This window comes from Arvicola amphibius, chromosome X (assembly GCF_903992535.2).
Source record: "Arvicola amphibius chromosome X, mArvAmp1.2, whole genome shotgun sequence".
Classification (NCBI taxonomy): domain Eukaryota; kingdom Metazoa; phylum Chordata; class Mammalia; order Rodentia; family Cricetidae; genus Arvicola; species Arvicola amphibius.
The window spans coordinates 90,155,295-90,182,512 of record NC_052065.1 but is presented as its reverse complement, the minus strand read 5'-3'; the positions used below and the strand labels follow the sequence as shown (position 1 = coordinate 90,182,512).

Sequence of the window (27,218 nt, the reverse complement as noted above, 5' to 3'; positions counted from 1 at the left end):
CATAAACAATTGGGAAGGTTTTCTTTTAAAACAATACAAAATCAATCGTGAAAGTGGGCATTTATTTAGAATGACAATTCATAACAAGAATTAAATGATGACAATGAGCAAAAGTTTTAAACAAATTGTGTGTCCATATATATATGCATGTAGATATATTAATTTACACAAACCACCACTGTGTTGCTATACAACTAAGTTAACCTCTAACATGAAAGATATCATGGTTTCATTAGAAATCAAATACCAAAACTTTGCAAATTGTACATAAACATATAGCCATGTGAAATGACACAAGAGAAGAGCTCAAGAGGGAAAGTTGTCTCACTCCATGAGGTAAAAATATAGACAGGTTAAGATGTATTAAGCCCTTAATACATCTTTTCACATCAAGCTTTTTTAATATACTAGCTTTTCTAAGACTTATAAAAAAATCTTGTTTCAAGTTACAAGAACATCTGATTTTGTATACGTCACCATATACAGAATAACTGCCACACGTAGCAAGTAAAGAACTTTTGCTGTAACATTTTTTTTTTCCGAATTTTCAGATTCTGGTCCATCTAGTAGGTTGGAATGATTTACCAGTTGGCATTTATGTTACTGGAACCAATTGGAACCATTCTATACATAAGCTAGGTGCTAAAGCTTGCTTGGTTTGAGACAAATGGATTTCTAACTGGAGACAGGATTCTGAACACAGTGCTTGCTTTTTCTAGTTTACACAAACTAGATAGACCTTGAAGCAGCAACCCTGGAGTGTAGAGGGGCAGGACTGTTGATATGCTAATTATAACTGTTTTCTACATGTGCTCAGATAGCTATAGTAATAAGACCTACTCACAATTATGAAGATAACCAGAAGCTCATCTGTTTTAAAAACGATTCAGCATCAAAAGACAGACACTCCTCAAACTGGAATTTCAGAGAAGTGTAGAATGAACAGTTCTGTTCATGGATGCCAAAAGTCATTTTCTGCATGCTGAGATGTTGTACACACACACATAGATTACATGCAGATAACCCATATACCTTTTAATTTTAGATTGTTTCCTTGCAAAAGCAATTGTGGTTGGTTATGACATGTAGCAACATTTAGTCTATCTTTGGTTCTATGATTTAGAGATAATTTTGCAAAAAAATAAATAGGCATGACAGGAAAAATAATTCAGCTATCTTAAGAGAAAACTTAGTATTTTAATAAAAATAGAGCAAAAAATATATAACTGATATTTGTTTTCGACATCTTTTCTAATTCTCTTGCTTAAAATCTAACACCAGTGCAATTTTATCAAACTGAATGTGCATGCTGTATTTACCTATACAGCAAAGACACAAAATATCACAGAACAAAATAGTAATTTTCCTTAAAATCGCTTAAGAATTAAGCATTCTAAAATGTGTTAAGAAATTAAACTGCTAAAAATATATTGACAAAGCTGACTCTGAAAAAGTGCAAGAAAATAAAGACGGATGTAGTGGTATCTGCAGATCGCACAGATCTTCAAAAAATAAAAGACTTGTGATTCAAAGACCCTCCCTGCACATATTTTCGCCAATATTTACATGTTGGAAATTCTAGATGATTACTTTTCTAAAGTTTCCTCTAGCTTCCCTTATGGTTTCAACTCTTGGCATAATTACTGAGCTTCATTTGCTACCGACCTCCGTCTCTTTTCGAATATGATTTTGGAATCATATAATTCTCTCTCCCTATAGCCAAGGGACGGTCCTTTCAGATACTTTGCCTCCGCTGCCTTATAATCTAAGCCATCAACAGCAGAAATGGAGCAAATAATCGCTTCTGGTAGAAGAACTTCCAAGATAAACTTAATTTTGTCATCTTTTATCAGAGTGAGCATCTTCTGATTGATTTGTTTATAGATTTCTTGTAGATATTTCACCACCTCATCTAGTTGATCTTCATCTTCAAAGTATGTTTCGATACAGGGTGTGAAACTCTTGGCATTCAAAAATGATTTCAGCCATTTGGATTTTTTTCTGCCCTTTAAAATGCCCAGGAGATGTCTCTCTGCACCTTTTGCATTGACAATGAAATCGACCAGGTTCTTGTTAGCGCGGTCCCGAGCAGGCTTCATCCGGTCAGGGAGAATTTTCCGGAAAGATATTTTCTTGGCACGGGAAGTCACAGCCATTTGCTCCCCTGTGTTTTCATTGGGTAGTTTTGGAAAGATTTTTCTGAAGGTGTCTTGTCTGATTATTTTCCGGACTGGGTAACTGATGTCAGCAGCATAGTACTCAAAGAATGAGCCTGTAAAAGATCCACAACCTAGTCTAACTCTGTAGTCGCAAATCAGCGACACACACCAATCGATGCTGTCACCGTACTCGTCCCTAGCTTTATCCACAAGTTCCTGCTTCTCTTTACAGTCATATTTTTTTAATCCTCTCAAAGAGACTCTAACACCTTTCTTTTGAGGATTCATGTTTGCCTCAACCAAAAGCACACTTGCTTTCCTCTCTTTTCGCCTAAGGCTTTTTATCACTGCTGGCCAAAATGGGTATTTTTGATATTTAAACCACACTATCGTTCCGACTTCAAATGTCTGCTTCGCGTAGTAGAGAAGGAAGTTGGGAAGGTCTTCATCATCGTCCATGTCAGCATTGTCTAGTGCAGCGGCACTAACAGGATTCTGAGACGGTAGCTTGTCAGACGCTTGAGCTTCTTCCTCAGGATCTTCAGAATCCCGTCTCTGAAGTAGTAGGTCACTGTTGACTGAATTACTACAGGCAGGAAGTGAAACCTGAGAGTCCCCTGAGCAGCCTGCAGGGGAGGGCTCAGCACCCATTTCTGATTCCACAGAAGATTGATTCTGGCTGCCATAGAAGCATGGAATCAGATATGATGGGCCCTCTCCAGGATCATCCATATAATCCTCTGGGAAGGTGGAGCACTCAGAGGAACCTGCTGGGGCTTCTGGGTAGAAGCCTTGGGTCTCTTCTTTGGCTACAATCAGATCATCTGCTGATAGGATAAACTTTTCTTCTTTAATGTCTTCACTTTCCTCTTTGAATGATGAATTCACAGACATAACTGCTGAGATGTCAATCTTTTTCTTTTCTTCTTTTTTATCATCATCATCATCATCATCGTTTATAAATGAAGGATAAACTGGGTACCAGCTGAAGCCTCTGGGTGGCTTTGAATCCTCTTCACTTGGAATACCCCCACAAATTGTGTACACCTGCAGCTTATCGTCAGCTAGGGAATCATCACTCTCTGAGCACAGTAAAATGGAGGCTGAGTCTTCTTGGAGGCTGCTTTCCAGTTTCCGAAACTTTTTAGGGGGAGGTGAATCAGACAGCTCTGGCGGTTCACTTTCAAATGCTCTAGTGGTGTCTTCTTCATCTGGCATGCTTTCCTGGCTCTGATTTGTTATCTCATTCACCATTTCCAGCGCCATTTTCAGTGACCTTTCATAGGCTGTCTCTTCCCTAGGTGGAACTCTGACCTCTGACTGTTCTGCCATTGAGGACAAAATAGCTTCAACCTCAGATTTATTTAGGCCTATTGTGTCCCTGCTGTTCACAGTAATTTTCTCACCTAGTGGAAGTATTTGAACTTCCAGAGAAAATGCGCTTTCCCTTTTACTACTTGATGGGATTTCAGACCTACATAAGACTTCTGCTGGCCATAACTGTTCTTTCCAAAAACATAGGACATAGTCACCATCCATTGTGATTTAGATTAGTGTGCCAAGTAGTTAGTATTACAAAGATTGGTTGGCCTTGTGTCTGCAAATACAAGTGCTATCAAAACAACAGTCTTATTAAAGTTTCTTTTGGTTTAGAGCCACAAAGAGTTTATGGTTTCTGTGCACTGTTTTCTTCCACAAATATGTCCCCAGGTTACTTGAACATGTTGTTTGAATAAGAACTCTGAAAGATACTGAAATAGGGAAAACACTATTAATAAATAAAACTATCTTGCCAAAGTAGCAGGTGAGCAAGAACAAACAAAAGAGATAACATAAAAAGAACTGTGTTTGCTGGGAGACCAGACAGAAAAAAAATATCAGCCTATGTAGTGAGGAGCTGTGGGCCGGCTTCCCGCCGCCCTGCTCCCACATGCTTAGCTTTACACGCGAAATAACAACACACAAACTGTATTCTTTTAAAACTGCTTGGCCCATTAGTTCCAGCCTCTTATTAGCTAATTCTCACATCTCTTGCTTTAACCCATATCTAATAATCTATGTAACACCATGAGTGGTGTCTTACCCGGAAAAATTCATCATGTCTAACCTGGCGGCTGGCTTCATCACATCTCTCTCCCTAAGGAGAGGCATGGCGGTCTGCTCAGAGAGGCGAGGCGGGGCAATTGTCTGAACCATCTACCTCACTTCCTTTTTCCTGTTCTGTCTACTCCACCTATCTAAATTTTGCCCTATCAAAAAGCCAAGGCAGTTTCTTTATTAGCCAATGAGAATCCTCCATCAAGCCTAATGGACAGGGAGGTAACAGTGGGAAATAAACGTGTATGATAAACTTCAATTCAAGAACCCTTACAGTTTTGCTAAAGAATATGTTGAATTATAGCTAGAAGTACTTGTAATTGTATGTTACGGCATCTATTCATGTCATCCAATGCTTTGAGTTCTTTGTATTTCTAGTATTACTTCGGTGGTAGTGAAACTTCAAATCTAGCAACCATGAGGATCATATGGAGGGCTTCAAAGAATGTTAGCCTCCATTCTTTTTTGGGTTTTTGAGACAGGATTTCTCTGTAGCTTTGGATCCTGTCCTGGAACTAGGTCTTTTAGACTAGGCTGTCCTCGGACTCAGAGATCTGCCTGCCTCTGCTTCCCGAGTGCTGGGATTAAAGGCGTGTGCCACAACTGCTTAGTATTAGGCTCCATTTGTAAAGTCTTATTCAAAAGTTCTAGAATGAGCTTAAAAATTACAATTCTACTTAGTTCTAAAATGATTCCAATACTTCATTAACACTACAAGGTAGGGTTTTAGCTAAGCACAAGGCTTTGCTTCAAACTTTCAACTGAATTATGCTTATACAAAAGTTGTTTTTAAATTGTAATGCTTCAGATAGAAAGCAAGAAGCAAAGTCAAGTATCCTTTAAGATCTCATCATATTTTCAGATGTGAAGCATCTCCTGAAATGGGACAAATCTTACCTTCTGTCACATGGACGGTGACAGTCTTGCAATGTGATCCAACTATCTTGACTCTCAAGCCAGTTGATTTCCAGGCAACCCTTTCACCCTTGGGGGCGTGTATGTAGTTACACTGCCTTTCTGGGCTCAAGTTGAGTCACATGTAGAGTTCCCACAGCCCATGAGCCTCTGATATCAGCCAAGGCTGGACAAAAGGAAGACAGGGAATCAAATAAGTAAAAGGGAAGTGGTAAAAAAAAAAAAAGAACAACAACCTGCCTACCTAAACTCAGTGGCATGCCACTGTGAAACACAGGCATGGGATAAAATCTAATCATTAATGTAAATGTCATGTAGTGATATTTCATTTGTATTTTAATAAATAAAGTTTACCTAAAGGTCAGAAAAGCAAAGCAGCCAGCTACTGGCTCTTGCCTCTACCTCAGTCCAAAATGGCGATCCTGCCTCCAGGAATCTCAGAATGAGACTGTGTGTGAGAGCTGTCTCCTCCCATTTTATAATTCTCTCTAGGGCTGGGATTAAGGACGTGCACCACTACCACTTGGTTTCTATGGCAACTAGTGTGTCTATTGGGATTAAAGGGGTGTGTCACCACTGCCTGGTTAGTAAGGCTGACCGTGGGTGGGGCTGTTTTACTCTCTGATCTTGAGGCCAGCTTTATTTATGAAATACAAATGGAATATCACTACAATGTCATATTTGTTTTCCCTTGTATCCTTACAAGATGAAATATTCCTTACCATTCATGCTGAAATAATCTCTTTCTAGAAAAGTAGGAGGTGAGGCATGAGGGAAGGGAGGTGAGAAGTTATCTTGTGTCTACTACGAATCACCGTTTACACTTTCTGATTGAATCTTTACCTTAGTTATCAAGTGGATTTATTTAAACTTGCAATAGTTTATAAGAGAATCACAGTTATATGGCACACTCTGTCTCATAGTCTAATTAATTTAAAAAATAGTTTCTCTGCTTTGTTTCCCTGCTTATAACAATGATTGTCTGAAAAAAATTCAGGCTTTCTGGCACATATACCATGTTATGACTAGAACCAGAAATGTAGTCTGTTGGTGATATAGGTAGGGCCTTAACACAAGATCCTTGTTATGGGAGAAGGTTAGAAACTATCCTAACCGTCAGGAGCCTTCTTGGGTTTTTAGAATCCCTTATGTTAAGTATAAGGATTTAAGGGCTGAGGATGTGGCTCAGTGTTAGAGTGTTTGCCTGGCATCTATAAGGTCCTGGATTCCATTCCCTGTACCACATTTAGAAACATTAAATAAAGTACAGTGAAGGGTTTGTAGTCAGGATAGAAATAGGGTAATATTTTCAGCACAGTTATTCCGATGATCCAGAAGCTCACTTAAAATTGAAATGATACCACATACATATAAAAATAAAAGTCAAGTACAACTTGACACTAATATCCACCATGAATATTCTCTTTCTAGAAAATTTTTACATCAGAGAATAAATGCCCATTTCAAACCAGGTTCAGGAACCCCTTTCAAGAGTCTGATTTCAATATGATTCTATATAAATAAGTTTTTCCACATGATTTTACATAACTTATTAAATGAGCCTTGTACCAAGTCTGTAATATTTTATCTCAATATTTCCCTGAAGATGTAAAAAGAAAGCCCAAATATATATGGGTTGCTATTTTAAATATACAGAATGGTAAAGGCAGCCCTGATTCTCTATATAGATAATGCATATTTTTGTTAGAGATGAATTTTTGCTATTTAATTGTATCCATTATAGAAATACACATATATTGAGATAGCAAATGTAGTTACTGTTCCATAATTTTCTCTATTTGTCAAGTCCTATATTTCTCAGAAGGTTTGGAGGCTTCTGTTTTCTATTTACCAGCTATGTAATACTACAGAGGTTGCATGTATAATATAATACTCTTTAAATGGCTTATAGGAATAAACCAAACGTGTCATTTTGTCCATACACTTAGATGATGCAAATGATTTTTGGCAATCAAGGTTCACCATGTGACCTGAAACAATGAAGTACAAGGAGGACACACAGAGAGTTAGTTATAATCAGAACAGCAACTGGGCTACTCATTTGACCAGATGTAGGGAAACTTACACTCCTGGAAAAAATAAGTATGGTTTTAGAAGCATTTATGTTTGTTTATAAATGTATGTGTGCCTGAAACAAAATGAGTATGCTGCTTGAAATTCATTTTTCTTTCACAATCAAACAAATAACCACAAGGCAATCTGCACTCTAATGGTACTGAAATGGGATAAACTTATTACAAATAGAACAGCAGCCTGACTACCCAGAAATGCTGAATGCTAACACAGGAGTTTCTGTCACTTTACTCCAACCACACATATATACACACATAGATTATGTACCCATGTCTCCACTCAACTGCACATTTGATCCCCTTCCTATACTCCTACGCGTGGAACATATACACACTTCTCTGTGTATTCCAATTAGCAGACGCATGAATACACTGTTGTTGAATACTTTTGTCAGTTTTAGTTCTGTAAAAATGAATAAATGTTTGAAACTTCATAGAACAACAGAACGCCTTGTAGTATCAACAGGGTCTGCCAAGTTAGGAAATTAGCGTGAACGGCCATGCTGCACTGAAGCCTTAATTTAGAGGCTGTAATCTGATCACCCCTTTCCCCTCTGTGGACTTAAAAAACCTTGGGAGACACAAAAGTTCCAGAGGATTAATGTCGTCAAAATGCCAGCAATTCTTTAAAAATCACACCGTGTTTCTTCCACTCATCCTTCCTATTTTCTCATTTTTGATCCCAGAGCTCTGAGAAGTCAGTAGAAAATAAATTTAAGTCAGACATTACCTTGACGCTTCTTGTCAGCTGCAGCCTGGTAAAATGCGGCTCCTCCCACAAGGCTGGCAGAGTAGAACTCACAGGCACTGCTCCAAGAAGACTCCGCCTCCGCAGTGACGCCGAGCAGAAGGCCACTCCCTGAATTACAGGAGAGACAGTTGCCAAGAAAAACTGCTGCAGTGTGGAGACGTGGAAAGTGGACATGTCTCCTTTACAGAACTCTACAGTGTGAGAGCAACAGGGCTCTGCCCAAGTTCCATTCAAAGCCTGAGGGTGGATAATGTCACAAGAAAACCCCAGCTTAAGTATTCTTACATACTTTAACTAGCCTTCTCTGGCTTCCTATGTCTATAGGTGATTCTTTTCTCTTTTTTATTAGTATGTCTTCATCACAAAATGAAGGGCTTCATTATGAACTTTTCCATATATGCCTATCATGTGCCTTACTCTTTTATATATCCCTCATTGCCCTTTCTTGCTTCCACTTCCCACTCTGAATGGTCCCTTTCCTCTTCCCCGTGGCACCCCCCGGACTCATACACATGCATACACAATATACCCACAACCCCATACTCTACTCAGAAGAAGAATGCAACAGAAGAAGACTATATGCCAAATTCCCAGAAGAACGTCGATGCAAAAATTCCTCAATAAAATACTTATAAATAAAACATATTTATAGGTGAATTGAAAACCATGCTGGTATCTAAGAAATGGTGAAGATGGACAGTCTTGCAGACAGTTTTAAGGGCTGTGTCTGGCAAATATCGCTGCTGTCCTCTAACCAGAACGCAGGTATGGAAGGCAGACCACAGTAGAGCCTGGACAATGTAGTTTCCTTCTGGCTGAGGAAGAAAGTGAAAAGTTCGGTGAACACGTAGCACTCTCTCTGCCGCATAAAGGTTTTTTTTTCTATCCATTTTTACTGATGTGTTTTACATGTCTAACTGCGTAGCTGTGAAGATTCTGAAGGCAATGCTACCACAAGCAGATACGCGGCTAGCCTGGGCTTTCTGCTTCACTTTCGCTACTTTTCATGTTCACTAGAAATAGACCACGATAGACAGACACAGTTTGGAAAACTCGTCGGAACTAAAAAGAATGATGTAACTCACTTGAGATGGAAGATCTTAAGCCCCTGGCAGAACTACAGATTCTGCTATCAACTTATGAAACACTGAACGTGTGTCTTAGCTATGTCCCTGGATTTACCTGTCTGTCCTTTGAATAGCAGCACAAAAATTGTTGATCTTATAATGCTAAACAAAAACGAATCACTTTTACAGAATACTAAATATTATTATTTAACCTAAAGAGGATTACTTGGTTAATCCCAGCACTCGGGAGGCAGAGGCAGGCGGATCTCTGTGAGTTCGAGACCAGCCTGGTCTACAAGAGCTAGCTCCAGGACAGGTTCTAAAGCCGCAGAGAAACCCTGTCTCGAAAAAACAAAAAAAAAAAAACCAAAACAAAAAAAAAGAGGATTACTTGGCTAATGTATTATATATGATTTTATTTAAATGAAGAGGGTTATTTGATTATACACTTTATAACATTTTTCTGCCTATTAATTTATATGCCCAAGTGCATATAAATTGTTATTACACTTTAAAGCTATACTTTCTTGTCTATTTCCTGTAGTATGCACAAATCAGTCAATATTGTACCAATTCCATGGATATATTTTTATTTACTGTTCTGTAAAGAGTGATACATACGAATAAATGCTAAAATTATACTAGTGCTATTATTATGAAGTACATGATATAAAAATCATATATAATACCTATAATTTTTACATGCCAGGCAATAGTATTAGTATTTGATTGGTAACTCACTAAAAACCAGATAACTTATTTCATTCTACATAAATATTATTAGTATTAGCAGTGAGGCTAGATGCCAGTGATTTAGGGCCACATGCTAGGTTGTCTATTAAGCCATCTACATATATTACAAAATCTTGTTGGAAAGGCTCTAAAGTTCGAATATATCCCTCAAAACTCATGTTTTGGAAATGTCCATCCTCATAGCATAAGTGCTGAGAGGTGAGAGACCTGTATGTGTTGGTTAAAACCTTAGTGAACCTATTCTACAGCCTCGCAGCAGTGGTTCGTTCATTGTGGGAATGGGGTCCAGAGAACACGATGAACTTGCGTCCTGCTTTCTTTCTCTCATTTCCTCTTGTACTGCACGCTACTTTTGTGACCTTACAAAGGCCCCTGGCCGAGATGGTCTCTCAGCGTTTGGTTATTTCAGCCTGCACAACTGTGAGCCAAATATATGCCCATTGTGGAGAGATGTTCTGCTCTCAAAGGCTCTGTTAGAACAGTGCAAATGGACTGAAGCAGTGAGCGTTTTCGGCACTCTCATTTCGTAAATGAGGTATTTAGAGAGATTAAAGAATGTTTACAAGAAGGTCCACAGTGTATTTGGCACAGGACATTTGGACCTAGGTACTCTGACTTCAGAGTTAATGTTTGTAATTACTAAGACACATGGAAAATCCTTTGTTGCAAATGAAAAATGTTCTATACCTGTGCGTGGGATGAATAGCTGAGCAAAATAATTAATCTTAAAGCATTATGTGCTGAGTCACTGGAACATAAAAGAGAATGTTGTACCTGATTCTACATTTAGCTTGCCTCCCTTCTTGCTCCTCTCCCATCCTCTTCTATTTCTCCTCCATTTGACTAAGACATTCTCATACAATCACGGCAGTGAGGGACATCCTATCATCTTTGCCAATGTTTACGCTAATTGCAAATGAGGTGTAGCCTGCACGCCAGGGCTCTGCAATGGAGTGGGTTACTTAGAATCTGTCTACCACAGCACCATATGATTTATTATGCATGACATTTTCAAAATAATAGAAGGGTAATAATAGTGAAAAGATCACCGTTGCTGGTGTTCCAGATGGGAGAGGATGTAGCTTTTAAGGGGCAGCACAAGGAAATCATGGGGGTGATGCAATACTGACTTTCGACTGTAGTGGTGGTTATAAGAACCAGAATATATGTTAAAGCTCAAGTATAATACATGATACTTTAAAATACAGTTTGAATCTATAATAATACAAATAATAAAAATGCAAACACAACATAATACTAACTGGCATACAAAAATCAACTCTATAAATACATTTTAGGAACCACCTGTTTCTAGGATGTGTTTAATATAAATAGCAAGAATAACACATGCATACATTACTAAAAAGCACCAGAAGTACTTTCTCTTAAGATATAAGAAGCATAAGAAAATGTCATTAGCAATTTAACAAACTTAACAATGACAACTCTCTAGATATATGGTCCTAGCTATCCCTCAGTCTATCATCATAGAACTATGTTAAATTAAGTTCAAAAGCTGATGAACTTTGTGGTAGCATGAATAAGAATAGCCCCATAGGCTCATATATATGAATGCTTAGTCATTAGGGAGTAGAACTGTTTGGGAAGGATTAGGAGGTATGGCCTTGTTGGAGGAACTGTTTCCCTCGGGATGAGCTTTGAGGTCCCCTCTCTCTCTCTCTCTCTCCTCTCTCTCTCTCTCCTCTCTCTCTCTCTCTCTCTCTCTCTCTCTCTCTCTCTCTGTGTGTGTGTGTGTGTGTGTGTGTGTGTGTGCGCGTGTGGTAGTTGGTGAGCAATATCTGCCTTCCAAAGTCCACTCAGAGATTCAAATTGGAGCTTACCTGCCACTAGGAGAGGGAAGACTACTGAGAAAGCTCTAACTTTCAAGGTCCAGGCCCAAAGGCACCCCCAAACATTGGGACTACCCTGTCTAACACTTGCTGCCTCATTGAAAACTTAGTGCTCAATACTAGTGGGCAAAATGGGAAGAACATGAAGATAGAGAGGTCCCCTTCTGGTAGTACAGGTATATAGGGGCTGATGAAAATTTAGGCTAAGGTACCGAGGACCAAAATCTTGTAGTGCACCAGCCTCTACTTGAAAAACCAATACTGCAAACTACTAAGAATAAGGTGATAAAACATAGGGAACATCAAACAAATTTTTATGAAACCAGTATTTACCCGATAGCAACAATAAGTACCGAAAACTATAGACTAGTATCTCTTATAAACAAAAAGGCAAAAATCCTCACCAAATGCTACTGCTTGAAGCAATGGCAGTTATAAACTACCTATCAAGATCAAATGAAGCTCATTCTTGGGAATGGAAGGATTGTTCAACATCCCCAAATCCTTCAGTTCAATTGACCATACTAGAAGACCAAAAATGGTGGAAAATCATGGTAACTGAGGCAGACAAAGAATCTAATAACATTCCACAAACATTCAGGATAACAATACTGAGCATGTTATAAAACAAATGAATCTTCTTCAATCAGATCACCAGTATTTACAAAAGCCATACCATTACCATTATACATAGTGGTGATACGTGGCATGCCCTTCTGCCAAAACAAAAACATAGTAGAAGTATCTGTATTGAGCATTTCTGGTCAACATTGGGCTAGAGGCCCCAGTGAATATAATGCGGTCTGGAAAATAAATTAATTATATATGTCCTGGAAAGGAAAAGTAAAACTGCCTTTGTTGATAACATCAATGATCTATAAAGAGAATCCTAATGAATCAATGAATCTAGAGTTGACTGTGTTTCTATACAACAAAGATTTAAGGTTAAAGTTATTAAACTCCATGTACAATTTTATTTAAAAAATATACAAGAAACATGGCTAGGAGACAGCTTAGCTGGTGAAGTGTTTGCATTGCAAGCACAACGATCTGAATTGGTTCCCTATGGCCCATATTGAAAAAGCCAGGTGTTGTGGTTTGTGCTTGTAATCCAGTACTTGGATGGCAGAGACAGATGGATTCCCCAGGGCTTGCTGGGCAGCCACACTTACCTATTTGGCAAGTTTTGGGTCAAGGAGAGACTTCATCTCAAAAAAAAAAATCAAAAACAAAAACAAAAACAAAAAATATCTAAATGCAAGATTAGTATGTTGGAAACTTTAACATGCTCATGCAAATAATTAAAGATCTAAATAAATAGGACTAAATACCATGTGAATTGACAGAAGCATGAATTTTAGCGTGTAACACCTCCCATACATAGCTATAGCCACTGTAACTTTAATAAAAATGAGTTGGAAAAATATGGGACGTAGAGGAGCCAGTGTGATTTCACACTGTAAAGACCTGAGTTTATCCCAAGTGCCTATGTAAAAGCCAGATACAATGGCTTGTGCCTGCCATCCCAGTCTGTGAAGGGAGACAGGAGGATTCTGGGAGCTGGCCACTCATCTAGGCATGTCAAGGAAACTCCAGGTTCAATAAGATACCTGATATCAAAAACATCTGAAGAGTGACTGAGGAAGACACCCAGTGAAGACCTCTGGCCTCCACGTACATAAATGCACACACAAGCATGTGACACCCCCACCATGAACATAGACAATTCAATAAAAGAAAAAAAAAGCTTGAATAAATAATTTGAACGCAAGACACTAGAAAATAGTCATTTAAAAAGAGTGATGGGGGTCAGTGGAAAGGTTCAGTAGTTTATAGCGCCTGCTGCTCTTTCAGAGGACTTGAGTTCAGTTCCTAGCCACAGCATCAGGTGACTCACAACTGCCTCCAAGATCTAACCTCCATAGGTCTCCACACAGATAGGTGTGCACGCATGTGTGCGAGTGCACACACATATCTTTAAAAAGGACAAAATTACTTGGCACTGTCCTGAGATCAATTCCCAGCAACCACATGGTGCTCACATCCATCTGTAATGAGGTCTGGTGCCCTCTTCTGGCCTGCAGACACACACACACAGACAGAATATTGTCTACATAATAAATAAATAAATAAATGGATAAATAAATAAATAAATAAATAAATGAATAAATAAATATTTTTTGAAAATTACTTGGCACCAGGCCAAGACATAAGACTGTGATTAGGAGAATTATTTAAATCATTTAAAAATGGTCCTTTTATAATGTCCCAGTACACAGTCCTTATCGTGGCCAATGTATAAAAGGAATCAGTATGTGTGCTGGTGACAAATGAGAGAGGGGAGCCCAGGAAGACAAAGAGGGCAAAACAAACAAACATAGATCTTTTAAAGGTATTTTTAGCCCTGGAGGGGTGGCACCCCTCAGACAAGGGATTGGTCAGCTTCCCCAACAAGTACTGTTTTATCTACCCATATCAGCCAGACAGAATTCAGGGCCTGTGTCTCCTATACTGGCCCAGATAACACAATAACCTATCATTAAGAGGATGACAGTCAGAGGTTTGGAATGACTGACAAGGCTACTTATTGACAGGAGTCTCTCCAAGGGTCTATGGTGAGTCATATAGTTTGGCTTGGACATGGCCATCTTCCAAAAGTAGCATCATTGTGAACATTTGCCTAATTTGATTATAGAGCTTTAGCACATACATTTTTTTCTCAAATTATAATAGAGTCATTCTCAAATAAACTCAGAGCTTCAAAATATCAGTTAAACTGCATTTAAGGTAATCTATGGATACAGTGGAATACACAGACAGACAGACAGACAGGCACACACCAGAATCACTGGTAGAGATGGCTATGGCTGTTAATACCTATTATTCCAACACTAGGGAGGCAGCGGCAAGAAAACAGCTGCAAATTCTAGGTTACTCTGGTCTATATAGACAGTATCAGGCCAGTCGGTACTCTAGAGTGAGACCTTACCGCTAAAAATCAAACCACATGCGGCTGAAGGGATGGCTCAGTATTAAGAGTACTGGCTTTTCTTTCAGAGGCCCTGAGCTTGAAAGCCAGCTGCCACGTGATGGTGCACACACCCTCTGTAACCTTGTGCCAGGGGATCAACCAGGGATCCATCACCCTTCTTTGGTCTTTAAGGGTATTGCACACAAGTGTTGCACAGACATACCTCATACGCCTGAACACACAAAATAAACAAGCAAGCAAGCAAGCAAACAAAAAGAACACTGGCCATAGTGCACTGAACCAAACAGTTTTATGTGTTTTCTGTCGTTACCACGTGACTGACTAAAAGCTGTCTTGATTCTCCCTCCAGCTGTGTTCCCAGCAAAGCCTTTCGGGGGATACTTCTGCGGGACACCTCTGCAGCTGCATTGCCTTTCAAAGGCTCAGAGGGATCACAGGTCAACTGCCCACATCACTTGCGAATGTGATATGAACCGAGGCTGCATCAAAAGGGCTGACTGGGAAGCCGGGGCTCTCTGCTCTTTCCTAGGATTGAGGCAGCTGAGTGGCACTACAGGTCTAGGAAAACATGCAAAGGCAAAGCACGGCTTCTCCGGAAGGCCAGTGGGGTCTGTAGCATGCTAAGGTTGAAGAGACACAAATCAAAGAAGCACCAGGACTAACCATCTGTACTTATCTCTTTCCCAGCCTTACGAAGAGCGGCTTTGTAATTTGATACGCCACGGCTACCAAACCAGAAAGAAGCTGTACCCCAGATCTCCAACTTCATAGGCTCTTAACATGAAATGCTTTATGAAACGGGAAGATACTTACCCTCAGCCACGTGAACTGTGGTGGTCTGGCCCTGCGATCCGGCTGTCTTGAGTCTCACGCTTTCTCAACAGAGCCTTTACTCTGCTGGACAGTCCTGCAGCTGCTTCGTCTTTCTAGGATGCAAATGGATCACAGGTAAACTGCCCACATCATTTACAGATGGCATATGAACTGAGGCTTCTCCAAAAAGGAACAGAGAAGCAAACCAATAAAGTCGGTCTTTAAAAAGTGTAAATGAATTCCCCTAACGAAACTCTTGTAGGCGTGCCGTCTTGGTCACAGATAGAGACTGAAGAGAACGGAAGCAGCCGGAGCTTTCTGTCTACTTTGGGCCAAACCTTATGAACTCCAATTTTGAAATGTTTAGAGTCCTCACAGCCGTCTTGAATGGGGCTTTGTCTTCCTTACACAACAGCTTGTCAAATGAATTTTCACTATATACTACATGCTGTCTTAGACTTTCCTAACACAAAATAGGTTTCATGGTTTGGTTTGCTCATTTTATAAAAACGCTTGTCTGGAGAAAAATTAGGCTATCTGGCAAGCGCCATCTTGTGTCCAGAAGCAGAACTGTCACTAGCATGTCCTTGGAGAAAGGTGGGAACTACATCTTCCCAGCCTGCAGCTTTCTCAGGCTTCTAGAATATACCAGACTGAAAATCAGAGCTTTGTTATGTATTGCACAAAAGACAGAGTCCAAATGTCCTCACCCCTAAAGTTCTGGACTATAAAATAAATTTCATGCCTATTGAAAATATAAAATATGAGAAAGCTACAAAAATACTTTTAGAAAGATAATTCTACTAATAATTGTCTATATACCTTATATATTTTAGACATACTCACGAACTCATATTATCACAAGCCAATTGTTTTTAATTTTTCATTTGGTTTTGAGTCTGGGTTTTGGTTCTTTGATTTGCTCTGCAATCCAGGCTGATCTGGAAATCACTATGCAGTGCCTAGCTAACTTGGAAATGTAAGGCCATCCTCCTGCCTTAGACTCTTGAATGCTCAGATTACAGATGTAAAACACCATGCCTTGCAGCCAGTGCAGGTCATTAATGCATTGTTTCAAATTCTATTTTCCCCCAACTTTGAAGCATTTTATCGCAAGGTTTAGTTTCTGATATCATTATAAAATGATTAAATATAGATTAAAGATTATTTTAAATCCAACCTGTTTGCTTAAGCCTATATTCCCATCATTCAGTGGGTTGAGGTATGAGGATTGCCACAAAGCCAGCCTGAAACCACATAGTTCCGGTGAGCCTGGTCTATAGTCTGTCTTCAACAACAACAACAACAACAACAACAACAACAACAAGGCTATTTTAAAACAGTAAGACCACTTCTATCTCCACTACATAAAAATTCCATTAGTAGTAGGCTGACCCCCTTTTTTCTGATTTGATTATACACATTTTGTTCATTGTATTTTTTTCTCCTTAAATAACGTAAAATGCTGCTTGTCATTCTAAACTTACTCTTTTTTCACGATTTCTGTTTTGCAGACAGCTTTTCAAATCACCAACGCTTCATACTTTTATTTGCCGGCTATGTATAGCCTTCCATAGCATTGAAGCATCACGCTGCACGGGACTTTAAAAACTGCTTAGGGAAATAAACCCAGTCCCCTATCTCACGTTTAAACTGAGATAATGCTGAAAAAAAATAATGGTTCTTGCTCATCACTGCTATACCTGTGGCCTGACAGGAGCCCTCCCAAGCAGGATGCACGCAGGGCTGTAGTGTACACAACTTGATTCCTTGCTTGACTGGATCCAGAAAAAAAAAAAAAAAACCTCTCTCAGCAAAAGAAATGGATTATGAGAGCACTTATCTCTGTGTGTTCTTGTGTGTGTTCATGCGCGTGTATGTTTGAAGTGAAATAGGTATGCTGTCTCAGCATCATTTTGCTTTTCTAATTATAAAATTATCAGGGAATAAAGCAATTCTGAAAATGCTGAAAGCACTTCTTTTTTTCTTAATAGATTACGTCTCACCTCGCCACCAACCAAGTATACCCAAAACACTCAGAGACGCAAGGAGTCTAGTTTCTCGCCGCGCCCCCCCTCCCCCCCTCCCGCCCCAGGTCAGGAAAACGCGCATTTTTTTTTTACAAGTGATATCACTCAAACAGCGTATCTAAATCTTGTTCCAAGCCCATGCACCTTTCTGTGTCATTCATTTTATGATTGCGTTTTCTGACAGTAATTTGGCAGAATGCACATGTTTAAAACAAAATCTTATTTAAAAAAAAAAAAAAACAAAAACAAAACTGTACCAGAGACAAAAACATAGAATGCCACATAAAAAAAAAAATGAACATGAACGGCATGCCTCACTGAAATCTTAATTTAGAAGCTGCAATCTGATCACTTCTCCCCACACTACGGAGTTTCAAATTATCCGAAAACCCCAAATTCCAGAGGATTAATTTTACCCGAGTAACGACAAATCTATCCAAACATTATTCCATCCCCACCTCTTCCCAGGCACTAATTTCCATTTTTTTCCCACCTTTCCCCCAAAAGCGCGAAGAAATTGCTAGAAAATAACGGGCTTTAAGACAGCCATTACCTCCTGGCTTCCAGTCTGCTGCCACGGCCGGGAGAAGTGCAGCCCTTCCCCCAGGACAGGCGCCTCAGCGCACGAGCTTCCCACAGCTTCCCACAAGCTGGCAGAGGCTCCTCCCCTTCTCCTGCTGGGGGCTGCGGGGGAGCGAGCGCCCCTCTGGGCTGGACGAAAGCCACCGACTCAAACCCAGACTTGTTTCTGTCTGGGGGGAAAAAATGAAAAAAAAAAAAAAACCTCCAAAGCAGAATGGCAACATGTGTCCCTTGGTTTGCATTCAAAGTACCAGGGTGGATGACAGCCCTCCCCAGAAAATGCAGAAATGCCTTCATCATATATTAAAGACCTAGATAATATCTTTTTGCATTATACATAGTTGTTTTTTTTCTTTTTCTTTCTTCTTTTTTTGTTGCCTCTCCAACCATATTATTTCTGCAAACTCTATTAAGGTCCAGCTGTTTAAAATGTATAAAAAAGATCTTGCCAGGTCCTCATTTGTGACTGGGGTGAATTAATAATACCTTATTTGGGGGGAGAATTAAGCCTTTGCAAGATTAATTTTCCTGGGCCTGAGATATGTGCCTTCCCCCACTTGCATGTGTGTTCTCTGTCCATCCCCGTGTGTGTGTGTGTGTGTGTGTGTGTGTGTGTGTGTGTGTGTGTACGCGCGCGCGCGTGTGCGCGCGTGAGTGCGTGCGTGCGTGCGTGCGTGCGTGTACGTGTGTGTGTTTTACTCAGGTCTTCTTATTCATCCTTTCAGAAACCGTCGCACAGTTTAGTCATTTCTAAATATGAAACCTGAATTAAAATTCTTTAAAGAAATACGTGTGTCTAATACTGAAGTTAGCGAGAAAAGTCTTGTAGTCAAACATACCATAATCTGAAGCGGAAAACTCACCAAACTTGGCACAATGGTTTCAATGCAAAAACATCTCTGCTCTAAAGTAGCTCTTAGGCAGCTGTTGGGCCTTCCATCTGTAAATCAAGCACTGAGGGAACAGACAGGAAGCTTGGGAGGGGCGGCTGAAGGGAGCCCGAGTGAGAACCTATCTCAAAAACTAGTAAACCCCCCATAAAAAACAATACAATGTCAAGAGCAGCCTAAAGTAGCTTTTACATGTTGATTAGAAACAAACAGCAAAATAAAAATAAACGGACAAAGAACAAGAGGACATGAACAGTTCATGAAATTCGAAGGGAACATTCTGCTTCCTTTTAAGTAGCCTCGTGCGGCACAAATCTAAGTATCTCGGTTCTCAAACCTGTTTGGCAGTTTTACTTCAATTTGGTGCTCGGTCATAAGGCCCACTTGACTTCAGTGTTCTACAACTTACCATTGGACTAAGGCCTACACTTTAACCCCTCCGTACAAGTGTTTTATACCAATTTATTCAATGGAGAAAGGCAAATCATCTTTATTGAAGCTCCTTAAAATCCAAATATTCAAAATGGAAACAGAGCAACACATGAAAGATAACCACTGACTTTAATAGTCAAAATAACGCAAAAGTAACACGCACTAAGACTTTGCTTTCCTCTTTTAGGCCAGTTGGACTGAAACACAGCAAAGAAGCCATTAAAGAAACAGTCGGCAAGATTACAAGGAAACAGAAACGCATGCCTGCTGCAAACTCAGGAAAGAGACAAGAAAAAAACAGCCAAAGTAAGACTGTCTGACTCCTTCCTTGCAAGTGACTTCTCCCCAGTGCATCCGTTGCCTCGGGGTTTAGATCCTTCCTGTTTGCTAGTCTGCAGGTGAGGTCATTTACTCCCTGACTGTAACCTGTGAGGAAGTCAGTGGTGTTGCTGTCATGTTCAGTAATCCCTATACTTCTCCACATACTCTCCCTCTTATGGATTGCTGCACTGTATCTTTGTGCTGGCCATAATCTGCATGCTTACATCTCCTCGGCCTTAGTCACTGGGGCAAGTCTTTCTCTGCTGCTGAAGCCTAGTGGTCAGTTCCCTTCCAGCTTCACCTGCTCCGGTAATGGCGCCGAATGTCATGATCTTATGCAGTGAAGTGCTCATGTCTCTCCACTTTATTAATGATTAGCCATCCTTTGTTTCTGTGCTCTGCTTTTAACAGCCAGATCCAGACGGGAAAGCTGTGTTACTGTCTTCCTTTGTTACGCTTTTATTTTTTTTTAATTCCAAAACATCCAAGAAGTTAAGACTAAAATTTAGAATTTTCTTTTCCTTTAACCCTGACTTGTTGCTTCCCTTGGGGCGGGGAGCTATAGCTTACACACTGCCTGTGGATAACCATTCTGAGCTTTACATCTCTTAAGATAATGTTATGCTAAGTTTAAAACCAAAAAAATGTAAAATGTTGAACAACCCCATTAATTAACACAGTGAACAGGTAACATAAATCTCTTACTCATTTTAACCACCAAGAATAGAGAAACTGAGCTGGACTGTTAGCAAAGCTCTTCCTGCAATAACAAATTGGAAGGGACAAATAAAGGCTTGCAATTGAAACTCTACAAAAAGAAGAGTTCTTCCAGGGATACTAAGCAGAAGGGTCGGGCAAGTTCAAAATGATTCTGTAACCTATCCTGAAATGAGCATCCAAGGCTTGTTGGTGAGGTGGGGGTCTCTGTGGGGAGGATCCAATGTCAGAATTTACAGTGCTGCAGTAAAGGCATTACGGTTATAGTTTTCAAATAGCAAGTCAGACAGTTCTGAGTCTGAAATCTTTATTACCTTTGTGGAAACAGTTTCCAATTCTTCACCCAAATTTAGGTTGTCATCTCCACATCCCAGACAGCCCATTAAATGAAGATTAATGCATCACACAAATCTCTAATGTTAACCTAGGTTGTTCAATATCCAATAGTAACTGCATTTCGTGATGTGATAATAAAAACTTGCAGACCCCCGCAGGGTTTCCCAAGAAGCCTTATGCTAGGTGAAAGAGATATTAAATGGTTCTTACTTCCCAGTAGCTTCTTTTCAATCCCCTGAAAATTCACAAGGTAGCTTGAAAAAAAATATTTTCAATGAGTGATAAATCGGTTAAATTAAAACATGGCCCCAAAGAAAGGGGGCTAGATAAAAAGTTTACTTTGCCAAGTGCAAAGGTAGATGGACAATGAAGAGGGCAGACAAGGTATGGGTCAGAAAAACAAACAGAAGCAGGCAGAAGGCAGGGCGGGCAAAACCAGAGGTGTACTAAGATAACACAAACAGGATACTTTATCTTTATTTGTTTTTATGCTGTAAAAGAAAGAAGAACTATACGTAGGAGGGTCTTTGGCAGTGTGAGGGATATTATTTGTGTTCCTGAATGACTGGATACTTTTAGGCTTTTCTGGTTATACTAGGGAATGCTGGGTTTTAATGTTTTCTGAGCTGCAATTGCTGCCCTGTTTACCCAAGATAACTGAAGAAAATCTCATGGACAAAGGACACAGGGCTGAACTTCAACAACACAGCATAAACTTTGGAGTCAGAGATTTGAGACAGTTGCTGGAGGAGAGGTGAATGGGTTGAACCGGTATGAATACTATTCAAGAAAGCACACAAATTTCCTTCTAAGGAAAGCCTTGGGGCCTTGAAGGTTTCCGTGCTATGTGATGACAACCTAGAGACATTCTCAAGGACTTGGAAGTCCACTTCACGGCTCTGGATGGCCACTAGCATGGCTTCTGTTTAAAACAAGATGGACTTTCACAAAACTGTGACCTTTAATTCCATTGCTTCTGGATTCAGAGCAGGGATTATATATAATCTGTACTTGCGAATTTCCAACTGAAAGCAGCTTTACTACAAAGGGGAGGTTTACATTTAAAACGCCACAGACGCAAAATGCAGTAACCTTTGTGACCCCCAAATGTCTCTAAGTGTCAGAAGTTTGTTGACATCAGAAGAGCCTTACCTGGTCACATGGACTGTGGTAGTCTGGCACTGTGATCCAGCTGTTTTGATGGCCACTCCAGCCCCAGTGGTCTCACAGGACGACTTGCCCACGTCACGTGCAAGTCTGATATCAACTGACGCTGGGCCAAAGGAAGACTGAAAATCAAATCAATAAAATGAAAAACAGATGTGGAGAAACTGCCTAGCCAGACTCTAGCTGTTCCGTGGCACAGACATGAGGAGAAATCACATCCCTGATAACCTCATGACACCCCGATTTTCCCTCTTACTCAGATAGGTTGAAATGATTTTTAGGACAGCTCTGCATGTGCTTCATGCTGAAATCATCGCCATTCAGAAAGTTAAGAGGTTGAGACATAAAATAAGGGACCCGATCATTGCCTTGTGCACTCTCCGGACCAAGTTCTGGCAAACTACCTTGGCTTTTTGTTGGTTTGCCTGCTTGTTTGCTCTTTGGTACTCTGTTGATAAATCCTCACAGCACTCACTGTCTTTGTGTGGAGTTTTCCAGGTTTATACAACAGGTTTATTCAGTTACACCCTATGTGAATGCTCACAACCTGCTAAAGCAAAATAGAATTTATTGTGTGTCTACTTGATAAAAATAATTGCCTGGAAAACATTTAGTAAACCTGGTAAGCGCCATCTATTGACCAAAATCAGAACTGCAATGAGTTGCAGGGGGGGCAATGACTGTAAAGAGTAGAGCTTTCTCAAGTTTCCAGAATTGTTTTCCCAGTCTCTCTCTCTCTCTCTCTCTCTCTCTCTCTCTCTCTCTCTCTCTCTCTCTCTCTCTCTCTCTCTCTCTCTCTCTCTCTCTCTCTCTCTCTCTCTCTCTGTCTCTCTCTCTCCTCTGTGTGTGTGTTTGTTAAGAAAATAAAACAAAACAAAACACAGAAATGGGATAATAAACCCTCATTTTAGGGTTTGGATGATAGAATAATGTTTATTTCCTATTCAGGTTTAGATTCAAAATACAATAGTGATCAAAATAAGATAGTTTTCTTCATATATTAATGTACATTTATGTATAATATATGTAATGCATAAAGTATACTTACGTACTTATAATTTGAATGTTTTTGAAATTATACTGTTTATCTCTTAATTAATATATTTGCTATTTTTCCATATCAATAATTTTCAATTTTCACATTATTATTTTGTCAACCATTTTAAAGATTTTTCCATATCTCTAAATTTGAAATTTTCTTCTAATAAATACAGCTCAAATATGCTATTGTTAAAACTGAAGAGATGTAATACCTAAGTTGAAATAACCTTTTTCTCTCCAATTTTACTTACATTCCCATTTTCAAGTTACCATTTACGTATTCATTTTCTCTTCCACTCATTCTATTAATGTTCAGCATTCATTTTTGTAAAAGATTTGATATTATATTATGCAGAAGTTTCTGGAAGTTGCTTAATTTTAGAATGCACCTTAAACCTATTCTCTTAGCATTGCATTTAGTGTTATTTCATTCTTTAATTTCTTTCATTAATCGAGTGTGTGTACGTGTGGGGGCGGGGAGCGACTGTCTAGGTCTGCCTGCCCTGGCTTGCATATGGAGACCAGAGGAATTCCAGTAGCCAGTTCTCTCTGTCTACCTTTACATGGGTTCTGGAGATGGAAAGCAGATATGCAGCCTTGCACAGCAAGCCAGCCTGTAGCTACATCATTCTTTTCACAACTAAATAGTATTCAATGATAGATTTTGCTTGCTCGCACATTATCTCCCACATAGGGCTCTTCAATATGTGTTGGAACATTTTCTAAATTCTTTCTCAAGACTATATAAATATCTTCTGTTTGAACCAGAGTCTGGACTGTAGCCTGACTATCTGAATTTTAAGCAAACATAAGGAATTGGGTAAGCAGCCTTCTCAGAGCTGCAGGAATATCCAGCAGCAGCTTAAGACAATGGAATTGTGTGGGCATCTGCTCAAGCACCTGTAACAAAACAGTTTCTTCCCTTTTCAGCTCCATCTTTATTCCTGAGTGTAAAAGTACATAAAGTCTAAACCAAAACCCACACATCTTCAGTATGCGCCGCCTGAGCTGTTTACAACTTTGATTTTATTATTCCACCCCACATACACTTGAATGTGCTTCTTGAAATCACATTTATTCAATCTTCATACATAGTTCCCATGTAGCTTTTCCCCTCTGACTTTAAATTCTCATCTCAGTTCATTTATGCTGATGTAGGTACTGCATGCTCAGGAAACATGGAAATACATTGAATATCCCCTTCAATGGTCTTTAATATGAGACAGCCTTTATTATTAGACACATTGTTGATTCTGTTTAGTATAATGATATGTTTACTGCTTTATGATCTCTCAGGTTTTGACTTTGAGAAAAGGCTTAGTGTAGCCTGGACTAAGTATTGGACACTGGCTTTTAACTCCTGATCATCGCGTCTCTCCTCCCAAACACTGGGATTCCAGGTTTTTCGCACCCCCATGCCAGTCTCTCACTCTTTCCTTCTTTAAATTTTAGTACCTTTCGGGACTCATCCCCTTCATTTGTAAGCAGATGTAGAAAAAGATCATCTTTGTGTTTATTTGCAAGTATTTAAAATTTGATTTAAAAAAAACAACAACAACACGGAATTGACAAATAAATTTCCAGATCACTGAGGCCCAGGAATCACAAATTATACTTTGCTGTGTACTGTTATACAAATGTCACCAGAACCCTAGTATCTGTGGGAAATATAATTGACGCACAGAAGATAAAATGAAAGCCAGCATCCTGAACACTTTAAATGTTCATTTATGACATCAAAACTTCTTTTCAAAATAAGAAAGATTAATTTGCTAAGATTTTTTTTAAACATTTACCATAGCCACCACTGCTTTTGAGCTAAATACCAAATGATCCATTCAAAAGTTATTGTTTGCAACCTCATGGAGAATTATTTACTACAGGTGAAATCTGATCACCACCTCTCTCCCTGTGGACTTTTCAAAACCCTGGCATACAAAGCTCGGTTATCATTTCTCTCCTAGAAACGACTGGCACAAAGCGACACTCCTTTTCCGTGGCTTTAAACCGGCAGCCGCGACTTTTTCTCACCTTTAACACTCAAATGTTCTTCAGATCCAGGGAAACATCAACTTTGCAGACAGCCAAAGCCATGGCCTGAATGCTCAGCTCTCTGCCACCGCCGCCTTAGCCACTCCGCAGTTTCTCCCAGCAAGCAGCCAGCGAGGGGTGAGCCGAAGCCTTGGAAGCCAGCAGAAGAGCAGCTCCTCCCTCAGGCTCCAGGGGTTTCCCCGCCTTCCCCTCGGCCCAAGGATACTCCGCCCCCAACCATGATGGAGGGGTGGAAAAAAACCCTCAAGGTCTTTTCAAGCCCCGAGAGGAAAGTACACAAGTAAAAACCAAATCACAGCTCAAGAGAAGAAAATCTTCTTTTAAAGAATGTTGAAGTGTGGGGGCCAGGGACATACCTTTGCTTTCCATTCAAATACTGGAGATGAGTGACCCCTGAAGGGAGAGAAAAGGGGAAGAGGCAGCTGTTATTTTCATGTAGCAAAGATGGTAGTTAGAGTAGTCCTCACTGGGTTTTTGCTTGTTTCTTTTTGTGATTTGTTTTGGATTGTGTGTGTGTGTGTGTGTGTGTGTGTGTGTGTGTGTGTGTGTGTATTTCCATATCTTGTACTTGCTTCTCTTCCCCTTCTCCATCTTTTTTCCTTCCTCCCTTTCTCTTCATTTTTCTCTTGTAAGAGCGCGCAACTCTTGATGCTGCACACACCCATCTTAAATGCATTGTCTCCCTGCCTCAGTCACACCAGTGTGCTTACAGGTGACTCAATTGCAGTAGCTAATCAGGTAACTTCTACTGAAACCCCTTCCACGTCTGATTACGCTGAAATTGGAAAGAAATATGTGTATCAGCAATAAGAGAAAGCAGAAGAAAGGGTATGAGGTTGGGTGGGTGGGTGGGGTGGTGGGAGGATTTGGGAGGAGTTGGGGGAGAAGAAACAATGAGGAGATTGTATTGTATGGAAAATTTATTTTCAATAATATATATAAAACTAATAAGACTTACTGAGGTATGGTGGTATATATTTTGTAATCAATCATTTCATTAGGGAAGCCCACCATGGCTACACAATGAAATGCTTTCAAGAGAGCAAACAAGAAGCCATATTCAATAATCACCCAGAAATGGAGATGTGCTTTCTAATGCAAATCATCAGATAAACAATAATACTACTAACCTTGTCTTTACATTTCATTAAGAAAAAAGTTCACAACGGAGTAGAATAGGAGGCCTGGGAAATAATCAGACAATTCCCAACATGCTCCCTTCCTCCTGATGATTAAGCCCCGTGAAGAACGTTTCCACGATGCAGCTCTGTGGCCATTTTCTACTCTGAAGAGACAAGTCCTTAGACTGATGGATACTTCCGCTTTACCACGACTTGTCATTCGTCCTATGTCACTGTCCCACAGCAAAGAAGATTCTGCAGTGTCCCTTCCCCTCCTCTTCTTTCCTTCAGTCGGCTATTCCACTGACTGATATCACAATTAACCGATTGGACTTTCATGGCTACTAAGCTATCTTAAGGTATGTATTAATTAGAAACAAATAGAAGTATATGCCTAGATCTCCAGGGAGCTGGCCCAGTGGGTAAATTTGCTCGTGACACAAGTGCGACCACTTGAATTGAATCCTGGAAGCCACATAAAGGCAGAAAGAGAGACCTGACTTGGCAAAGTTGTCTTCTGACCCAACTATACATAGGGCGGTAGCACACACACACACACACACACACACACACATCACATGAGTAAAATATTTTCAATTCATTTTTAATATTTACTGTGTGTGTGTGTGTGTGTGTGTGTGTGTGTGTCCTTTTCATGGCTCACATGTGGACAAGTTTAGGGAGTCACTTTCTTCCTCCCACTGTGTGATCTAGAAGCTGAGCTCAGATCATCAGGCGTCAGTCAAGAGTCAAGCCCACTCTTGGCTCCCATCATCTGATTGGCGATCTTGGAAAGATTTCAGTCTTCTGAAATGAAGGATTCTCCATAGATGCCCTTCATTACAAAAAAAAAAATCCGTCTCAGTTCTCGGATTTGTTTTTTAAGCAAGCACATTTACCAGATAACTTGCCAACCACAAATTAATTTTGTGTATGGCGAGACACTGAAGATCCTCTACCATAGTAAGCTTCAAATATACATTATGCTACAGTAAGTACACTGTACATTAAGCCACTAGAGTCTATTAATCTTATAAGT

General features: G+C 39.8%; 1 protein-coding gene across 1 annotated transcript; it reads right to left on the bottom strand.

The window, feature by feature from the left end:
- Nucleotides 1-179: 179 nt before the first annotated feature.
- Pwwp3b (PWWP domain containing 3B) lies at nt 180-18,102 on the bottom strand. Its single transcript, XM_038316881.1, has 5 exons — nt 18,074-18,102; nt 15,491-15,603; nt 7,995-8,123; nt 5,154-5,337; nt 180-3,910 (listed from the first exon to the last, which is right to left on the bottom strand). The coding sequence occupies exon 5, from the start codon at nt 3,696-3,698 to the stop codon at nt 1,641-1,643; it is 2,058 nt and encodes a 685-aa protein (XP_038172809.1). The 5' UTR covers nt 3,699-3,910; nt 5,154-5,337; nt 7,995-8,123; nt 15,491-15,603; nt 18,074-18,102; the 3' UTR covers nt 180-1,640.
- Nucleotides 18,103-27,218: the final 9,116 nt, after the last annotated feature.